This window comes from Myotis brandtii, unplaced genomic scaffold, assembly GCF_000412655.1.
Source record: "Myotis brandtii unplaced genomic scaffold, ASM41265v1 scaffold48, whole genome shotgun sequence".
Taxonomy (NCBI): Eukaryota; Metazoa; Chordata; class Mammalia; order Chiroptera; family Vespertilionidae; genus Myotis; species Myotis brandtii.
Genome location: NW_005368341.1, coordinates 6,050,068 through 6,065,541, shown reverse-complemented (window position 1 = coordinate 6,065,541; position 15,474 = coordinate 6,050,068). Strand labels below are relative to the sequence as shown.

The window sequence follows — 15,474 nt, the reverse complement described above, 5'->3', positions numbered from 1 at the left end:
GAGCGGGCATTGTAGCCTCAATTGAAGAACAGCTTTTTGTGCCAATCAAGTTACCACTAATGTAGTTGTCGAACAAGATTAATGAAGCATCATTTATCTGGAGGAGTCAGTACAAACCTGGAGGATTACCATCAAATGGCATTTAGTTAGAATTTGCAGGAATGTAATGATGAGTGGGGCACAGGATTAAGCCCTTTCTCTCTTCACATCCCAACTTTTCCATCAAAATGAGAATTCCCGGAAGTGGCTGACCTGAACTGGTTTTAAAAATGCCCCTTCCCCTCTAATTTACGTTATTTATGTCTTACTGGAGTAGAATTTAGGACCTCAACTTTGAAGAAAGCACAAACAGCATCTCCCAAACATTGTCTTGAGGTTAGATGAATTTCTCTACTTTAATCTGGATTCCAGAAACTTTCTTGCTTACAGTTATCATCTGACTGTTGTTTTCTGTCTTAACTGATGTCCTCACTGTCAGTCAATAGGCAGTAACTTCTTGCCATTCATAGTCAATGAGTGAGACTAACTAGATGAGCTTGTTGACCCTGAAATGTGGTAGAAACTCTGGCCAAACAACTCAAGTCAAAGTTGATTTTCCATAGCCTCTTAAGTATGACTATTAAGTGAGTTAAAGGGTGAGTATGGTATACAGAGTGGATACACTGGACAACGAGATAATTAATTTCCTGGACAGGACAGAATAGTGCTGCACAATTGAAAACTTATGAATTGTTTATTTCTGGAATTTTCCATTTAATAGTTTCAGACTAAGGATAACCACGGTTAACTGAAAACACGAAAGCAAAAATTCGGATGAGGGGGGATTACTGTAATATATAAGAAAATGTTTTGAAAAGGAAAAAAATGATATTCAATGAAAAGTGTTCCTATGTTACTTTTATAACTAAAGTGAATTTGGTGTCACTATTTTACTAAACATACATTTGTTGACTCTTCATATTGTGCAGGACACAGAGCTGGGTGTTAGTACAATTCATTGTAACAGTATTTGTTTTATTATCTGAGCATATTTTAATAATCTGCTGGAACAGAAATCTGGTATCTATAGTTAACACCTTCTGACTTATTTGCTCTTATATATCATGGTTTTATATAATTTTTATCATTATATAAAATTTCTGTTGGGCATGTTATACCAGCCTGGTATTCACAAACGCTAGATCAAGCATTTGCATAAGTCACTAAAATGTGAGACAATTGAAAACATTTTTAGAAACCATACATTTTAAGAATGGATCACAGTTTTAGAAAAAGTAACTGAATTTTTAATTCAAATTTAATATTTATTATTTAAATTATATAAAAATGAATTTTTATTCAAAATGTAATGGAATTTATGACCAGTGTGCACAATTGACCAGTAACGTGACTTAAAGTAAGGACAGCTTGTTGCTGGCTGGTGTGGCTTAGTTGACTGGGCATCATCCCGTGCACAGAAAGGTTGCCAGTTTGATTCCTGGTCAGGACACTGCCTGGTTGTGGGCTCAATCCCCAGTAGGGGGCATGCAGGAGGTAGCAGATTGGTGTTTCACTCGCCCAATTTCTCCCCAGTCTCTCTCTCTCTCTCTCTCTCTCTCTCTCTCTCTCCCTCTCTCTCTCTCTCCCTTTCCCTTCCTCTCTCTAAAAATAAAAAAAATTCAAATAAATATATAAAATAAGGACAGCTTGTTAGATTTGTGCAACCAGGTAGTATTTCATTTATGGAAATGTTTCAGAACATGCTAAACTGTGTAGAGTATGACTAGGTATGTATATTTTATATCTGATTTTCTTTTGAGGACCATGAAAACTCTAAAAGCTTCATAGCAAAATATAATATAAAAATAAATATTCTACCTGTTGTATCGAAGTCGGGAAAATAATCTGGGCATTGCTTAGTGACTGTTTTTCCAGCCGGTGTGTCATCCCAGCACAGCCATCCATCCCACATGCGATCACAATACAGACCTGGCCATTTAGAAAGAAATTAGCATTGCCATTGTCAAAAATTGACTTAGCGGGGTTTAATAGTGCATAGACAATTCTTCTGGGGCTTTTCACTTTGGAACTATATTAAAAAAACAACAGTTGCAGCAGTAGCCACAAAATAATGGTATTAACTTTACTGACCACTAAATGGAATTTACATTTTTGTAGTGTTTTCTCCATTTGTTCATCAAAAGGCACACGTCTTCTGTATGGAATCTTTCATCCAAACTCTCTCCTTTAAAGCATCTTTGAAAGTGATATAAGAAAACTTTTGTGAAAGTATATGCACAATCACCCTTGGATAAGCTTACCTTGAAAAAAACGATATGGCTTTGGAACATATGAATCTTACTAACCACTAATCTTCAAAGTGGTTTCCTTGGATGGTTCTATTCCTAATTCAAGGGTGATGAAATGGTTCAAAATTCCAACTGAAGATGCATTTGCATCCAGTTGGATCACATAGAAACAGTCTTATTGCTTTAGAGTAACACTTTACTAATGGCTAAAATAGTGCTCAGTTTGATCACTTTCTGTATTCATCAATGTTGCCTCCAAGTGGCTTCTCACTGCTTTCAAAAATTAAATCTACTCCAAAATATGAAGATTTATCTCTACACAGATATTCAAAAGAATGAGTATTGTGTGAGTATAAAAGGCAGTTCTAAAATAAAAAGTTTTAAATAATAATAGCACAATCCTGAGGTAACTACTAGTAAGATAGAAGTGAAGGTGACTGCACTCACTTGGTCTCTGAAAATACCATCTTTGTGTTTCTATTGTCTCATTTACTTCAGAGAAATGGTTTCTTTTTGGTGGTGAGTTGCATCTAATGCCTTTTCAGGTTCTTAAAAATACTGAAACTACTTCAGACAGAAAAACCGACCTGGTTTATTGTTTAAACAAATTAAAATTTTAGCTATCTGAAGACAAACCATGTCTAGTAATAGAGTATATTTAACATCCCCCCCCCCCACGAGTGTTGTCCTTAGAATATACAAGGGTGTCCAAGATCTTGTTGGCTTTTTTCAAATGATTTATGGGACAAGGAAGAGAATTTAAATGGACGTAGCCATGCTTGGCCATCTACATTCTCCCTTTTGTTTTCCCGTGGGCTCTCTATAGCTAATCACATATGCTTGGCCCTGAGAATATTTGGGCAATCACATAGAGCGTTTAGAGAAGGTGCTAGATAAACAATTCTGCCTGGGAGATGTCTTTTTCCAGTTCATCTGGGAACTGGAGGTAGAAAGGGAGAAGGACTAGCATGAGTTACGAACTGACAGGTAAAGGAAGACACTGCCTAATTAACCCAAATAAGACCAGGTTTTATCAGGTTCCACCTCAGGCACATTTTCTGCCCACCATTTTCCAATTCCCTTCTTGTCATTTTCTAATTCCTTTCCTTCACTTAGTCCTGTATTGTTCCTGCTTGCTAGGTGTGAATACTGTTGTAGTAATTTTGTCCTAAATGCAGATGTTAGCCAGAGAGTCTTTGGATGAACTTGAGCAAAGAAAGTAGGCATGTCTGCTGCATATAATGCACAAAAATACTATGGTATGAAAACCACTGTTAAAACTGCTGGCATATTAAATTAAAATTAGTCAATATATATTTACTCACGGAAGAAAATAAACCTTCAATGATATTTGAAACACATATTTACATACATCCTTCTTTTTACCTTCTCCTTGGTATGGGGGTAGCTTTTCCATTCGGTGTAGGCATTTGGCCTCTGCAACCCGCATTTTCCATTTTCCTAATCTGACCAGAAATGAGTCCTCTGCTTTTGGAGCGGTGATTTTGGATTCAACAGAGGAAAGAAGGGTTGGAAACTGTATTTAAAAAGAAGTCAGTTAATTATAGAGAGTATGAATGGGTGTTTACATAAATAAATGAAACAATAAAAAATTTGAAAACATTTATTTTTCCTCCTATAAACAATTATACATAATCTCCATGTGGAATATTTTTGCTTTATAACATTCATTCCATTCACTATTGAAAATGTATAGCAGCCATACAAAGTCATGCACATCTTTATCATACAAAATTTTAAAAATTATATTGCTACTGTAAGTTTAGATGTATACAAAGAAAATAACCTAATTTCCAAAAAATACGAATATTAAATCAACTTTGTTGTCTTTGGAACTCTTAAGAATCATTAATCATATTATTTAAACTAGATATACATATTAGTGCACTAAATAAGCTTTTTTATTGGATTTCTTCAGCTGGTTTTTATTTGTGCTTATATTGTGCACACTGCCACAAATTTATTCTATTTATTACAAAGAACAAACAAATCTGTTCTGAGATGTTCTGCTTTGAATAACTGGCCTTAATATCTTTAATTGGTTTAATCAACAGATCACCTATACCGAGTCATTCATTTGCATGAGTGAAAATCAATGTAAATCTTGATTATTACTTTTAGATATTTTGCATTTTTGGTACAGTCTGACATTTGTTTTGTCAGTCTCAATTAATTCTTATCACCATCCTAGGTGTTGTTTATCAAAATATGTGTGCGTATGTGTGTGTGTGTGTGTGTGTGTGTGTGTAAAGATCACTGTCTAATTGTGTTCCTAGAGTAGCCAATTTCTTTTGTGGCTATGACATTTTAGTGGTGTTTGAATCTGTGATTTTTTACATCCAGGTTCTGCATGGAGATTTTTTTTAAGAAGACTTGCAAGCTTCAGCCTGCACTGCCTTTTCTTCTTCAGAAGTTAGGAACACTCTTTGCCTCTCTATGTGTTGAAACATACTTTTATTTGGCTTTTCTCTGTCTCATTAATCTAACATTGAAGTTTTCCAAAATGTATTGATAGTAAGAAATGGAGTAAAAAAATTAGATACTAAAGAACCTGGCTAAAACAAATACAAAGTGGTGGGACATGAGAGGCTCAATGCATTTTAGCTAATGTTATTGCAATTATAATGAAATAAAGTTATTTTGTAGCTTTCTGATCAGTGAAGGTTGTGAGTGGAGAGTGTTGGTAAAATTCTTGTGGGAGGCTTCAGATGTCCAATTGATTAGTTGGGAGAGACCAACCAGGAAGCTGAAGGTATGGGCTAGCTAGATCATCTCATAATGGAACAAGAAAGAGCAACTCACAGCATTTTCTCAAAGAATAAAAACATGAAGGCATAATTGAATATAAGAAATGGAGAATAGTATTAGTCAAATAGCCCAGATATTTTATCTTATATTACTAGAAAAATCTGGTAGGGATCTGAGAAAGGGGACAAGTGGGGAAAGATAAACCTTACTACCGGGAAGAAGGTAGTTCCCTCTTAGAATTGTTTTGGCAGTGCTAGCAAGCCATCTGAACAGAAACTGTTTGCAAACAGAGAAATTGTTTGCAATAATGTATGTGTAAGAATTATTGGCAATTTTCAGTTACTTATACTTTTCAAAGTAACAAAGGATAAAATAGAACTTTGTAAAGTATTAGTCCTGGTTCTTTGAGGTGGGATCAGATGCCTGGTTGATATCCTATGTACTTTCTACGTAAGCAGTAAACACCCAAACTGCTGCATATATAATAAATTCAAAGCAAACAGGGGGATCAGCTAAGGAAACATCATCAAAATGCTTCTCATCATTGTTGTTGTCATTATGATCATCACTAGCATTTTTTTGAGCACTCACTATGTGCTAAGCACTGTCCTAAGCCTATTGCATTACTGCAGATAAGGGAGAGGAAGTGAGTGGGTGGTTTTGATTGATGTAGATGAGGCTAATGGAATGTTGTGACTCAAACTGATACTTTAAGGTCCATTTGGAAGCAGTTTGGTAGAATTCAATAAATATACAGGCAGTTTTTTTTCACAATAATGTGAAGTATTTTAGAGTAATTAAAATCAATGTCATTTTGTTTAAAAAAATTACTTTTCTCTAAGGAGCATCAATGTGGAATATAATGAGTGTTGTGAAAGGAAATTGATGGGTAAAAAAGGTTTTATAGACAAGTCCTTCAAATAAAATATATAATTCAAATTCAGATAGAGAAGGAAATTTCTGTATGCAAAGAGAGCACAAAACCACTGAAGTGGCCTGTGCAGTTATGTTTTGCTAGTGAAGAGATGCCCACAAACCATGGACATTTCTGTCCATGGCTCATGCAAATGTAAGAAATTCTTACAATCTTTGAATTTTATAACATATCGGGTAAAAGTTTTGAATAAAAGTGCCCTGCTTCAGTTTTTTAACACACCAAAAATTATCTGTAGCCTTCATAATAAAAAAGGTGATGGGATAATACTCAAACTTCCTTGTTATTATCTAGTAGTTACTTTAGCTTTCCTTGTATCAATGCCTAATATAATCATATGCTTTATGAAAAGAAATTATTTAGAAATATTCACATATAGTTGATCAGATAGGATTTCACTCAATCTATGAAAAATAACAATATCAATATATGAATAGAATATACCTATATTTCTGCATCTATAGAATAGCAATAAGACTTGGACATTTACAGATGAAATAAAATATTCTGATTGTTTTTACAATGTTAAATGTTTTTTATTGTATTTCCAATGATATCAAAGTACCTGCATTTCTAAATACTGGATTATACTGTACTTTATCTAAAGATTAAGATAATATGATAGTCTTACATAATAAAATAAACTATACTCATTATCCAAATAGGTACAAAAAGGGCTATTTTAAGTTATCCCCATAAATCATTTATTTGATGTATAACATTACAAAATAAAAATTCCCTTTAAAAAGTAAATTCACATTTGTAGAATATTAGTAATATTTTCCTTGAGTAATGTGAAATTTATGCAAATCTGCAAGCCAGTGACTACACATTAAAGGACAATGGAAATCATGAAACCCTATGCAAACAGTATCAGATACTAAGTGATATTTGCTGTCAACTATAATTAATTGGCCATTGTTGTTCTGATGTGGATCAAGACAACTCCAAATTTATTTATATAAAATTTACTCATCTCCCTTTTGTGTGCTATTAAAATTATGTGATGGTGGGTTAACAAAGTTGAGAAAAAATAGGCATCGATAGGGTTTTCTAAGACAATTATAGTTCTGATTACTTGCTAAATAATTTAGGAATAAAACAATATAAATTACATAAAATGGACATGATTTAAAAGGCTGGAGAGTTATAGAATGACAGTGGTATGTCAAGACTTAAAACTCTTAGTGAGTTTTTGGTAAGAAATACACTTGGGAATCAATAAACAGACTGAAAGAATTCAGATGTTTTAAAAAGACAGCAGCCCGGACACTATAACTCAAAGTCACATATCTAACATTAAAAACATTTAATCCAAAAACATCATTAATCTTCAATATTAATATCCAAGATAATAAAGAGGTATCTCTAATTAATGCTACATTTTTGTAAACCAACAATGCTCACATTTCTGGGTAAACCTAACACTAAATCAGTGTAAGTTCTGAGGGGAGATTTCTTAGCAAAATTTCAAGAAAATGACAGTTTTGAGGAACTTAGTTTGGCTTCTGGAGGGCAATGTTTATTTTGACTAATGTCCATTCACTCATACCAAAAACATTCTTCCATATTTTGGCATTCTTGATTAACATAGCTTAGAACAATTTTGTGTTACTTACATTCATGAAGATGAAGAATATTAAGCACCAGCGAGTGCTATATGGGATCCGCATGGTTACTTTTGAAGTCGATTTTTTATTTCCTAGAAAAGTATAAAAAGAAAAAAATACATTTAAATTAATATAGCTATACTACTGAGTATAGTCTTTCTTTCTCTTGTCTTTCTATTTGACTAGAAGAGGATCAATGTCCCAAAACACCCCAAGTAAGAACAGTATGCTTGTAGCTGCATGTACCATTGCCCTTCCTGTCAGCCAGAAAAGATTGTCTAAAGTCCCCCTTAATGCATTCCGGAGCCACCTGTACATATCAAGACCAAAACAAAGAATTCAGAGAAATCAAGAGCAATCAATGTGGACTTCAATTAACAAGTGGCATCAATAGAACTGCTGAAAATTTCAATGGAAACATCCATAAAGAAGTCAGCTCGTTGGGCATGAACAAATAAAATCTGTGGCTTGTAAAGGATTAAGAGTCATGCCTTCTAGGTAATTAAAGGGCCAACTTTTACTTAAGGAGTCTTATTTAGAGCCTTGAGTATTTTTCTTTCCTATGGTTTTTTCCTTTAAGCTTCAAGTTGCTTTTCTCTTTTTTTCTTCAAGTTGCTATTAAGAAAAAAATTTCTTCCACAACAATGAGCGATTGTGTCACCTAACAAGTCACCATTCTTAATTCAAGACCATGAAAGTCAGAAACAGACATAACAGGTTTTCATGACTGCAGTTGGTTTTACATAAGATAATAAAGGAGTAAAAATGAAAAATATACATGTTTCTTTTCATCAATGGGATTTGTGTTTAAGCAATATTTCAACTAGGGGTGAGCAGTTATAATGGCATCTAAAACTATATTTATTGTTAGGTATGAGTTAGTATCTACACAGTGTGCCTAAAAGAGTAAGAAGTTGTATCGATTTACGTATCGGTAAGTCTAACATAAAATTGAGAAATGTAAGGTATAATTTTCACAAAACCTTGATCTATGGAGAACTGGGGAACCTCCAGAGTGTTAATTGGGAGAATGACAGGATTCTTTTTGGAGAAAAGGTTAGAGAAGAGCAATCTTAAAGTCAGGGACAGTCAAAGAGCTGGAGCCTAGGGAATTGGGGAAGACTTCATGGAGGAGGTGACCTGGAGCCAAGAACAGAGATAAGTGTAAAAATATACAAGGTGAATAAAAGGATGTATGTATATTGCTTAAGGCAGTGATGGCGAACCTTTTGAGCTCGGCATGTCAGCATTTTGAAAAACCCTAACTTAACTCTGGTGCTGTGTCACATATAGCGTGTCAGCATTTTGGAAAACCCTAACTTAACTCTGGTGCCGTGTCACATATAGAAATTTTTTGATATTTGCAACCATAGTAAAACAAAGACTTATATTTTTGATATTTATTTTATATATTTAAATGCCATTTAACAAAGAAAAATCAACCAAAAAAATGAGTTCGCGTGTCACCTCTGACACACGTGTCATAGGTTCGCCATCACTGGCTTAGGGTCATAAACAGATGTAATCTTAAAAATCATGGAGATAATAACTAGAAATTTTAGAATAACAGTAATTGTTGCTGAGTGGGAAGGGAAGGGAATGGAGTGAGAGTGGGGAAGGATTTGTAGGCTACGATTAACAATCTTCTTAAACTTAAATTAGTTGGAGACATGGAATGGCCAGGCGTCGTGTTATTTACCTTCCCAACAACCCTCTGTGGTAAATGGCACCTCAGAGAGAGTAAGAGACTTATTCAAAGTCCTCTATTTAGTAAGGAGGCAGCAACTAAATTCAAACCCAAGCGTTTCTGACTCTACAGCCCATGTTTTCATTTTCCCAGTAACTAACAACGGCTTCTCATTTTAGAAAAGCACTTCTTCTGTTTTATACCAGAATTTGTAAAAACAAAAACAAAAAAAGTTATTCAGAACCTTAAAAACATACATAACACAGGACTTTTAAAATTTAGATGAAATCAATGACCATTTGGTGAGTATAAACGGGGGGTGGGGGGAAGCCTTCTGCTTAACTTCTGCTTAATCAAATCCAGCTGGAGACCCTAAACTATTTAAGATAATTGTGTTTTTGATAGTATGAATTACTATGACTCACACAGACCACCTAAAAAGTCTAATTAAAAAGCAGCTCTCGTTCAGAGAAAGAGGCTCTTCGATGGTCCTGGATGAGCTGCATGTGGTCTGGCGGCATCTGCCCCTTTACACCAGCAACAGTACTGGACCGTTCCCTGGGAAATTACCTGGTTCTAAAGAGCACTCATCAAATTATTTTTCCTCCCTAAATGGAAACACTGACATATTTACAAAAACCACTTTCCTTCCAATGTAGGATTACTGTCCTTAGGGACCAGCATCAAATTAATAGGCAGTAGAGACTGCTATGTAAGAAACAAAATATTTAAGGCAAACCAAAGGCCCCATGAAGGCCAGGAGTGACCATTAACACTCGCTGAATACATGTTCATTTCTAAATCCAGTCACACAGCTGCTGCAAGAGACAGATGCTCCCCCATAATGGAAAGTCAGAGATGGGGCCTTCACCTGCTGGTGAATCTTGACTCCCCCTCCTGACACTGAGCTTCTAGGATGGTCTCAAGCTAATGCTGACTTCCAAGAAAACTGGGATATGAGTTGTCCCCAATTAGAAGTCTCGGATGTGCCACAGAGGGTGTGAAATAATTTTCAAGGAAGATCAAGTTAAATCAATGTTAGAATGAAAAAAACAATCTTACTAACAACATCTCCTCAGAGTAAAAGTATATATGTATTTATTTGTTAAGACATTCTGTTGAATACAATATAGTAGAACCACTGGTTTCTCAGCGAATAGCTGGTTAAAAAATATATTTCTTTTGCTTCTATATTCCATTCATGTGAGTTGTTCTCATGTTTTATTCTTGAAATTTCTATATATGTTTTAAAAGGTATTTCCTAAAATATTGTTTTTTTTTATTTTTTAGTAAAACTTCTTCAACTTTCCACACGGCGTCGTGATGTGACCAAGGTAGGTGTGAGTTCCTGCTATGGCATTTATGAGCTTCATGACCTTGGGGAAGTCAACCCATCTCTCTGAGGCTCCGTTTTCTCATTTGAAAAATAGGGATCATAATGCCTGTCTCGAAGTGTTAATGTGAACTTCAAGGAGGTTGGATTCATAAAGCATTGGACATGCAATAAGCATTCAGTATGCAGACACTTGTTTTATTGTGAGCTGGGCATGTTCTATTTTTCCTTGAGGATAAACTAGAATTTAAGACTGTGGTCTCTAGAAAGCCTAATAGGTCAGGGAAAGGACCCAGATACAGTCAGGAAAGTAGAAAGTCCTTAGAAAGCTTAGAGAATTAAGATAACAACCTTGATCTCTTTGTGCAATAAGATTATTAGAAGAGATTCACATTTATGGGATAGTTTTTATGTGTTCTTAGTAAGTTTTTTCCTTTCCTGATTATAATTTTTACACATCACCGTCTGTTCATACACAAATGATTGATCTTTCATACTATCTTCTGTCATTATAATTATAAAGGGGAATATTCAATGGGATCTTAAAATTATTCAGATTTTAAACAAGCCTTTTAAAATACTCTCAAATGATAGACTGAGGTTATTTGGTCAGTTTTCCATGTGCCCCATAAATAGCCATATCACCTTAAAAAGTGGTATCTCATCAACATTGAAGAAAAAAATTTGCAAATAACAATAATAACAATGGTGATATCTAATATTATTACATTGACTGTGTATTAGCAATGTTCAAAGTGCTTTATATATGTTGCCTCATTTAATTTTCACCCTCATTTTACACACTCTCTCTCTAATGTCTTCAATTTGTTACCCAACCATTATTTGAGTAAATGTTTCATGTCTTCAACTAGACTGGGAGCTCTTTGGGACTTATTCTATTGGTCTTGGTAAGCCTCAATTAGTGCTTAGCAGAGTGCCTTGAAAAAAACAGCACTTCAAAATTACTAGCAAATGAGCACAACATTCCCTTTAATTTCTTTTTTAAACCTAGAGATCATTCTGCATTTTTAAGTTTAAGCCAGAATAGTAAAATAAAATTTAGGTTAATATAAAGAAGTTTCCAATAAGTAGATATTAAAAATCCAATATCTAGTTCTAATATATAAAACTTGATAATTAGGTAGGTTTCCTTTTGACATAGTAAGTTTCTAGGATCTCAAATCTAACAAATATGCATATTACTCCCTAAAATTTTTTTTAAAATAACGGATGCCCATAATTTATAGAAATTTATTCTAGATAATATAATTATAACTCCAAGACTCTGATTACGGCACTCTGTAATTATGTTTCCTATTTCCATACTTCAATATTTTTCATCATAGAGGTAATAACCACTCAAATAAAGTGAAAAGTATATGTAGAAGGAAGAAGAACATTGGCTATAGTCCCACGACCCCAACACAACCACCTCTAATATTTTGGTCTATTTTTCCCAACATTTTGTACATATATCTATAATTTCTGCTTTCAAGTTATAATCAAATTACAAACTTGTATCTCATGTATTTTATTTGTTTATTTATTTTATTTCTGCTCAAGGAGAAGAATGCTTTCTAGCCCAAAGTAAGTAGATTTAATTTCAAGTTGTCCCATAAACTTATTGATCATGTTACTTATATTCTCCTTTCACAAGAAGCTCACATATGCAATTGATTTCACAGAATTATCAAAACATTAGATTTAGATAAAATAAAAATTGTGTGTGTTCATAATTTTTATAAATATCTGTATCTTTAAACCCTTTGCCTCTAAGTAGATAGTGAGACCTACAACCTTTTCAGAAAATTCATTCCAGATACACTCATACTAAAGTCTGCTGTAAAGTGTCGTTTGTGTCCTTATTGGTTTCTACTATAAAACTGAAATGTTTAGGGTATGTGACTTCTGCAAGTGTCAGTCTCCTCATCTTTAAAAATAAAAGAGTAATATAAATATTTACCTTATAAGGTTGTTTGGAGAATTAAAGCAACATAGAGAAGTGCCTGCACACACACAAAGTGCTTTATAAACATCCATTATAATTACTATGACTGGGAAAATCTTGAGGCTGAAATTGTTTTTGCAATACTAATCTGTTAGAAGTCACTTAAACAATCCTATCTTTCCTCTGTTCTACATATTCCTATCTTCTCATTTGACCAACTCAAAATATATGTTAAGAGATGACCTTTTAGCAGTGACTCCCTGCTGTAATTTTCTCCAGGGATTTGAATTTCTTACAAATCTGGACTTAGTATCATAGAAGTTGCTAGGCTACTAGGGACTTGCAGGCTATCCCAGAAGCTACCTGTTTGGATTTCTCAGAACTATTTTCAAACTAATAAGTGAAATAATTGTCCCATCAAAGGCAGAGAGGTTTTTACATAAGGTTGAGAACAGAAGATGAGGTAGAGCAGGTCATAGTGTGTATGATAAATGCAAACCAAAAGGAGCCATGAGCCAAGAACTCAATTTGGGTCTGCTTTGTCAGGTTGTAATCTATCCCTTCTGGATATCAGCACCATCATACAGTATACTCATTGAGATCAAGGCTGGAGATTTTAGTCTAGGGATTTAAGTCATTAAAAGTACATATTTATATTCAAATTTTATATCTAAATATTGTCTTTTTCTCTAGTTAAAGGGTGTCCTCAAAATATTCATATAGTTTTAAACGTTAATCAGTTCCAAATTATAAACCCTATATGCTTATAAAATATAATTTGAAAATTTAATTATTTAAATTTGTTTTATACTTATTTCCTTTTGTAACTTTTTAATAATAAAGTGATTATTTAAATTTTTTATACCCTATGATTAATAATGACAAACAACTGAAATAGGTATCTTCAAAAAGTGACTGAATGGTTTCGAAAGAAAGTATCCAAAACAAACTTTGCTCACTTCAAATATTGTCTAGGAAGAGCTTTGCAGATAAGCTTCTGAGACAAAACAATGGCCCATAGCTATTATAAAAGAGAAGTATAAAAAAGAGAAGCACTTCCTGAAATAGAAGCCCATTTCTTGAGGGCAGAATTCTGTGCTACTTCATATGGGTTTGATGTAGTGGGAGAAGAAATGCTATCTTCAGGGTTAAAACAATTAAAACTGAAGCATTTTTGGAGAAAACAGACCTGCTCAGTTTTCATTACAGAGATGAAGTGTTTGCTATTCATTGTCTCAAAGTGTGAACATTTAAATTTTAATTTAGTAAGCTTATTAAAGAAGCATATTCATCTAATGGCTATTTTAGGTTCTAGAATATATGATACGATTGTCTATTGCTCTGAAATATTAGTCTTTTTTCATCAGAGTCAAAAACTGCTCAATAAATGCTCTGATACTGATTAGTCCAAAAGTTAAGTCTGTGTTTAAATAAATCCTGTACACTAATAACAAAGATGAACACTAACCTCAACTCTTTCAGGTCAACCTCTAGACTACCTATTTCTGCACCATCAGAGATTTGCACAGTATTTGGTCCAAAGTACACCTTTAATAATTGCTATGAAATTCAAATTTTTATGATATAATATAGATAAACTCTAAAATATTATTCTCTACTTAAATATATCAAAAGTGATTATTTTATTTAAAATATAATACAAATTTTAAAGTCTTTAAATTATTAGAAATATATCTTATTCATATTTTGCTTTTAAAGAACACATTAAACACAAAGGAGAAGCCACAGTGAAATTTCCTACGGTCCAAGTTCCATAATACTAATGTTCTATTTTGTCCCAAAATACTTGAAAAGGGCTTCTGATTTACCATCACTCAAGTTCTTAATTTAGCCTGAAACTTATATATGTATACTATTTAACCAATTTTATTGGAGATTTTGTGAAAGAGGAATGTTTGGCTTTATTTCTGTAGGAAACCTTGGTCTTTAATTTTTCTTGGAGTAATGCTGTGTTCTATAGCTGTAAGCACTGTCCTGAAATATGATTACTGCAAAATTAATTTATTTTCATGCCTGTGACATGCATGGATGAATCGATTAGTGAATGAAATTTGACAAGTGAACATATGATAGAGATATAAGTATGTATTTCATATAGTTTAAAAGTAAAGCAACAATTTGAAGAACCAGAAAGTCTGCATATTTGATACTTTGATTTTCATTTATTTTTAAATCACATATCCCATAAACGCAATGCCAGGCATCTTTTCACTTGTTGTTTTTATTTCTTTTAATTTCATGTTTGCATGTCTTGTAGCTGAGACTTACATGACTTTTATTAAAATGTAGGGGCAAGGAGCAGTACCAGCCACAGTTCAAATAGAACACTAGGCATTAGTGTTCATTGAATGAATGAATGAATGAATGAATAGGAAATGACTAAGGTTTGAGCAAAGTTAGTGATTACTAATCTAAAATATAGTAGTTACTGAAAAGGTAAGTACAATAAAATTAATGTTAATATATGTGAAGGCAAAATTGTCCTCTGCATTTAGATTACCACTTTAATTTATACTTCTCCCCTTATAATAACCAAACGCCTCACACATGTCACTATTGCTACATTTCTATACGTAAAACAGAGTTCTTTCTTTTTCCCTGCTCTCGATTAGGACTCATGTTGGATACCTGTGAACTCTCAGGTACATTGGTTAACCAAATATACTAATGAGTGCTTGGACTATTATTGGTATTTCAGAAAGTTAAGTTATTAAAAGAGCTCTTTTCCATTAATAGTGCTCTCATGTAATGATGGGGCCAGGTCCACATAATTGCCCCTTATTATGGAACTGAGAAATACAGTGAGAGATTAAGTGGTCCTCATAGGAAGTCAGTGGCAGAAAGAGGTTGTCTATTCATAAATGAAAATATTCAGGTTTTTGCT

The 15,474-nt window shown here is 33.6% G+C and overlaps 1 protein-coding gene across 1 annotated transcript in view; it reads right to left on the bottom strand.

Moving 5' to 3' along the window:
* The window catches only part of CALCR (calcitonin receptor), a 72,744-nt gene that overhangs the window by 21,198 nt on the left and 36,072 nt on the right, over positions 1-15,474 (bottom strand). The window contains exons 3-5 of the mRNA XM_005876082.2: positions 7,611-7,693; positions 3,675-3,825; positions 1,858-1,968 (exon numbers count right to left, since the gene is read on the bottom strand). Of these exons, the coding sequence (XP_005876144.1) occupies positions 1,858-1,968; positions 3,675-3,825; positions 7,611-7,693 (345 nt within the window). The remainder of the gene's footprint in view (positions 1-1,857; positions 1,969-3,674; positions 3,826-7,610; positions 7,694-15,474) is intronic.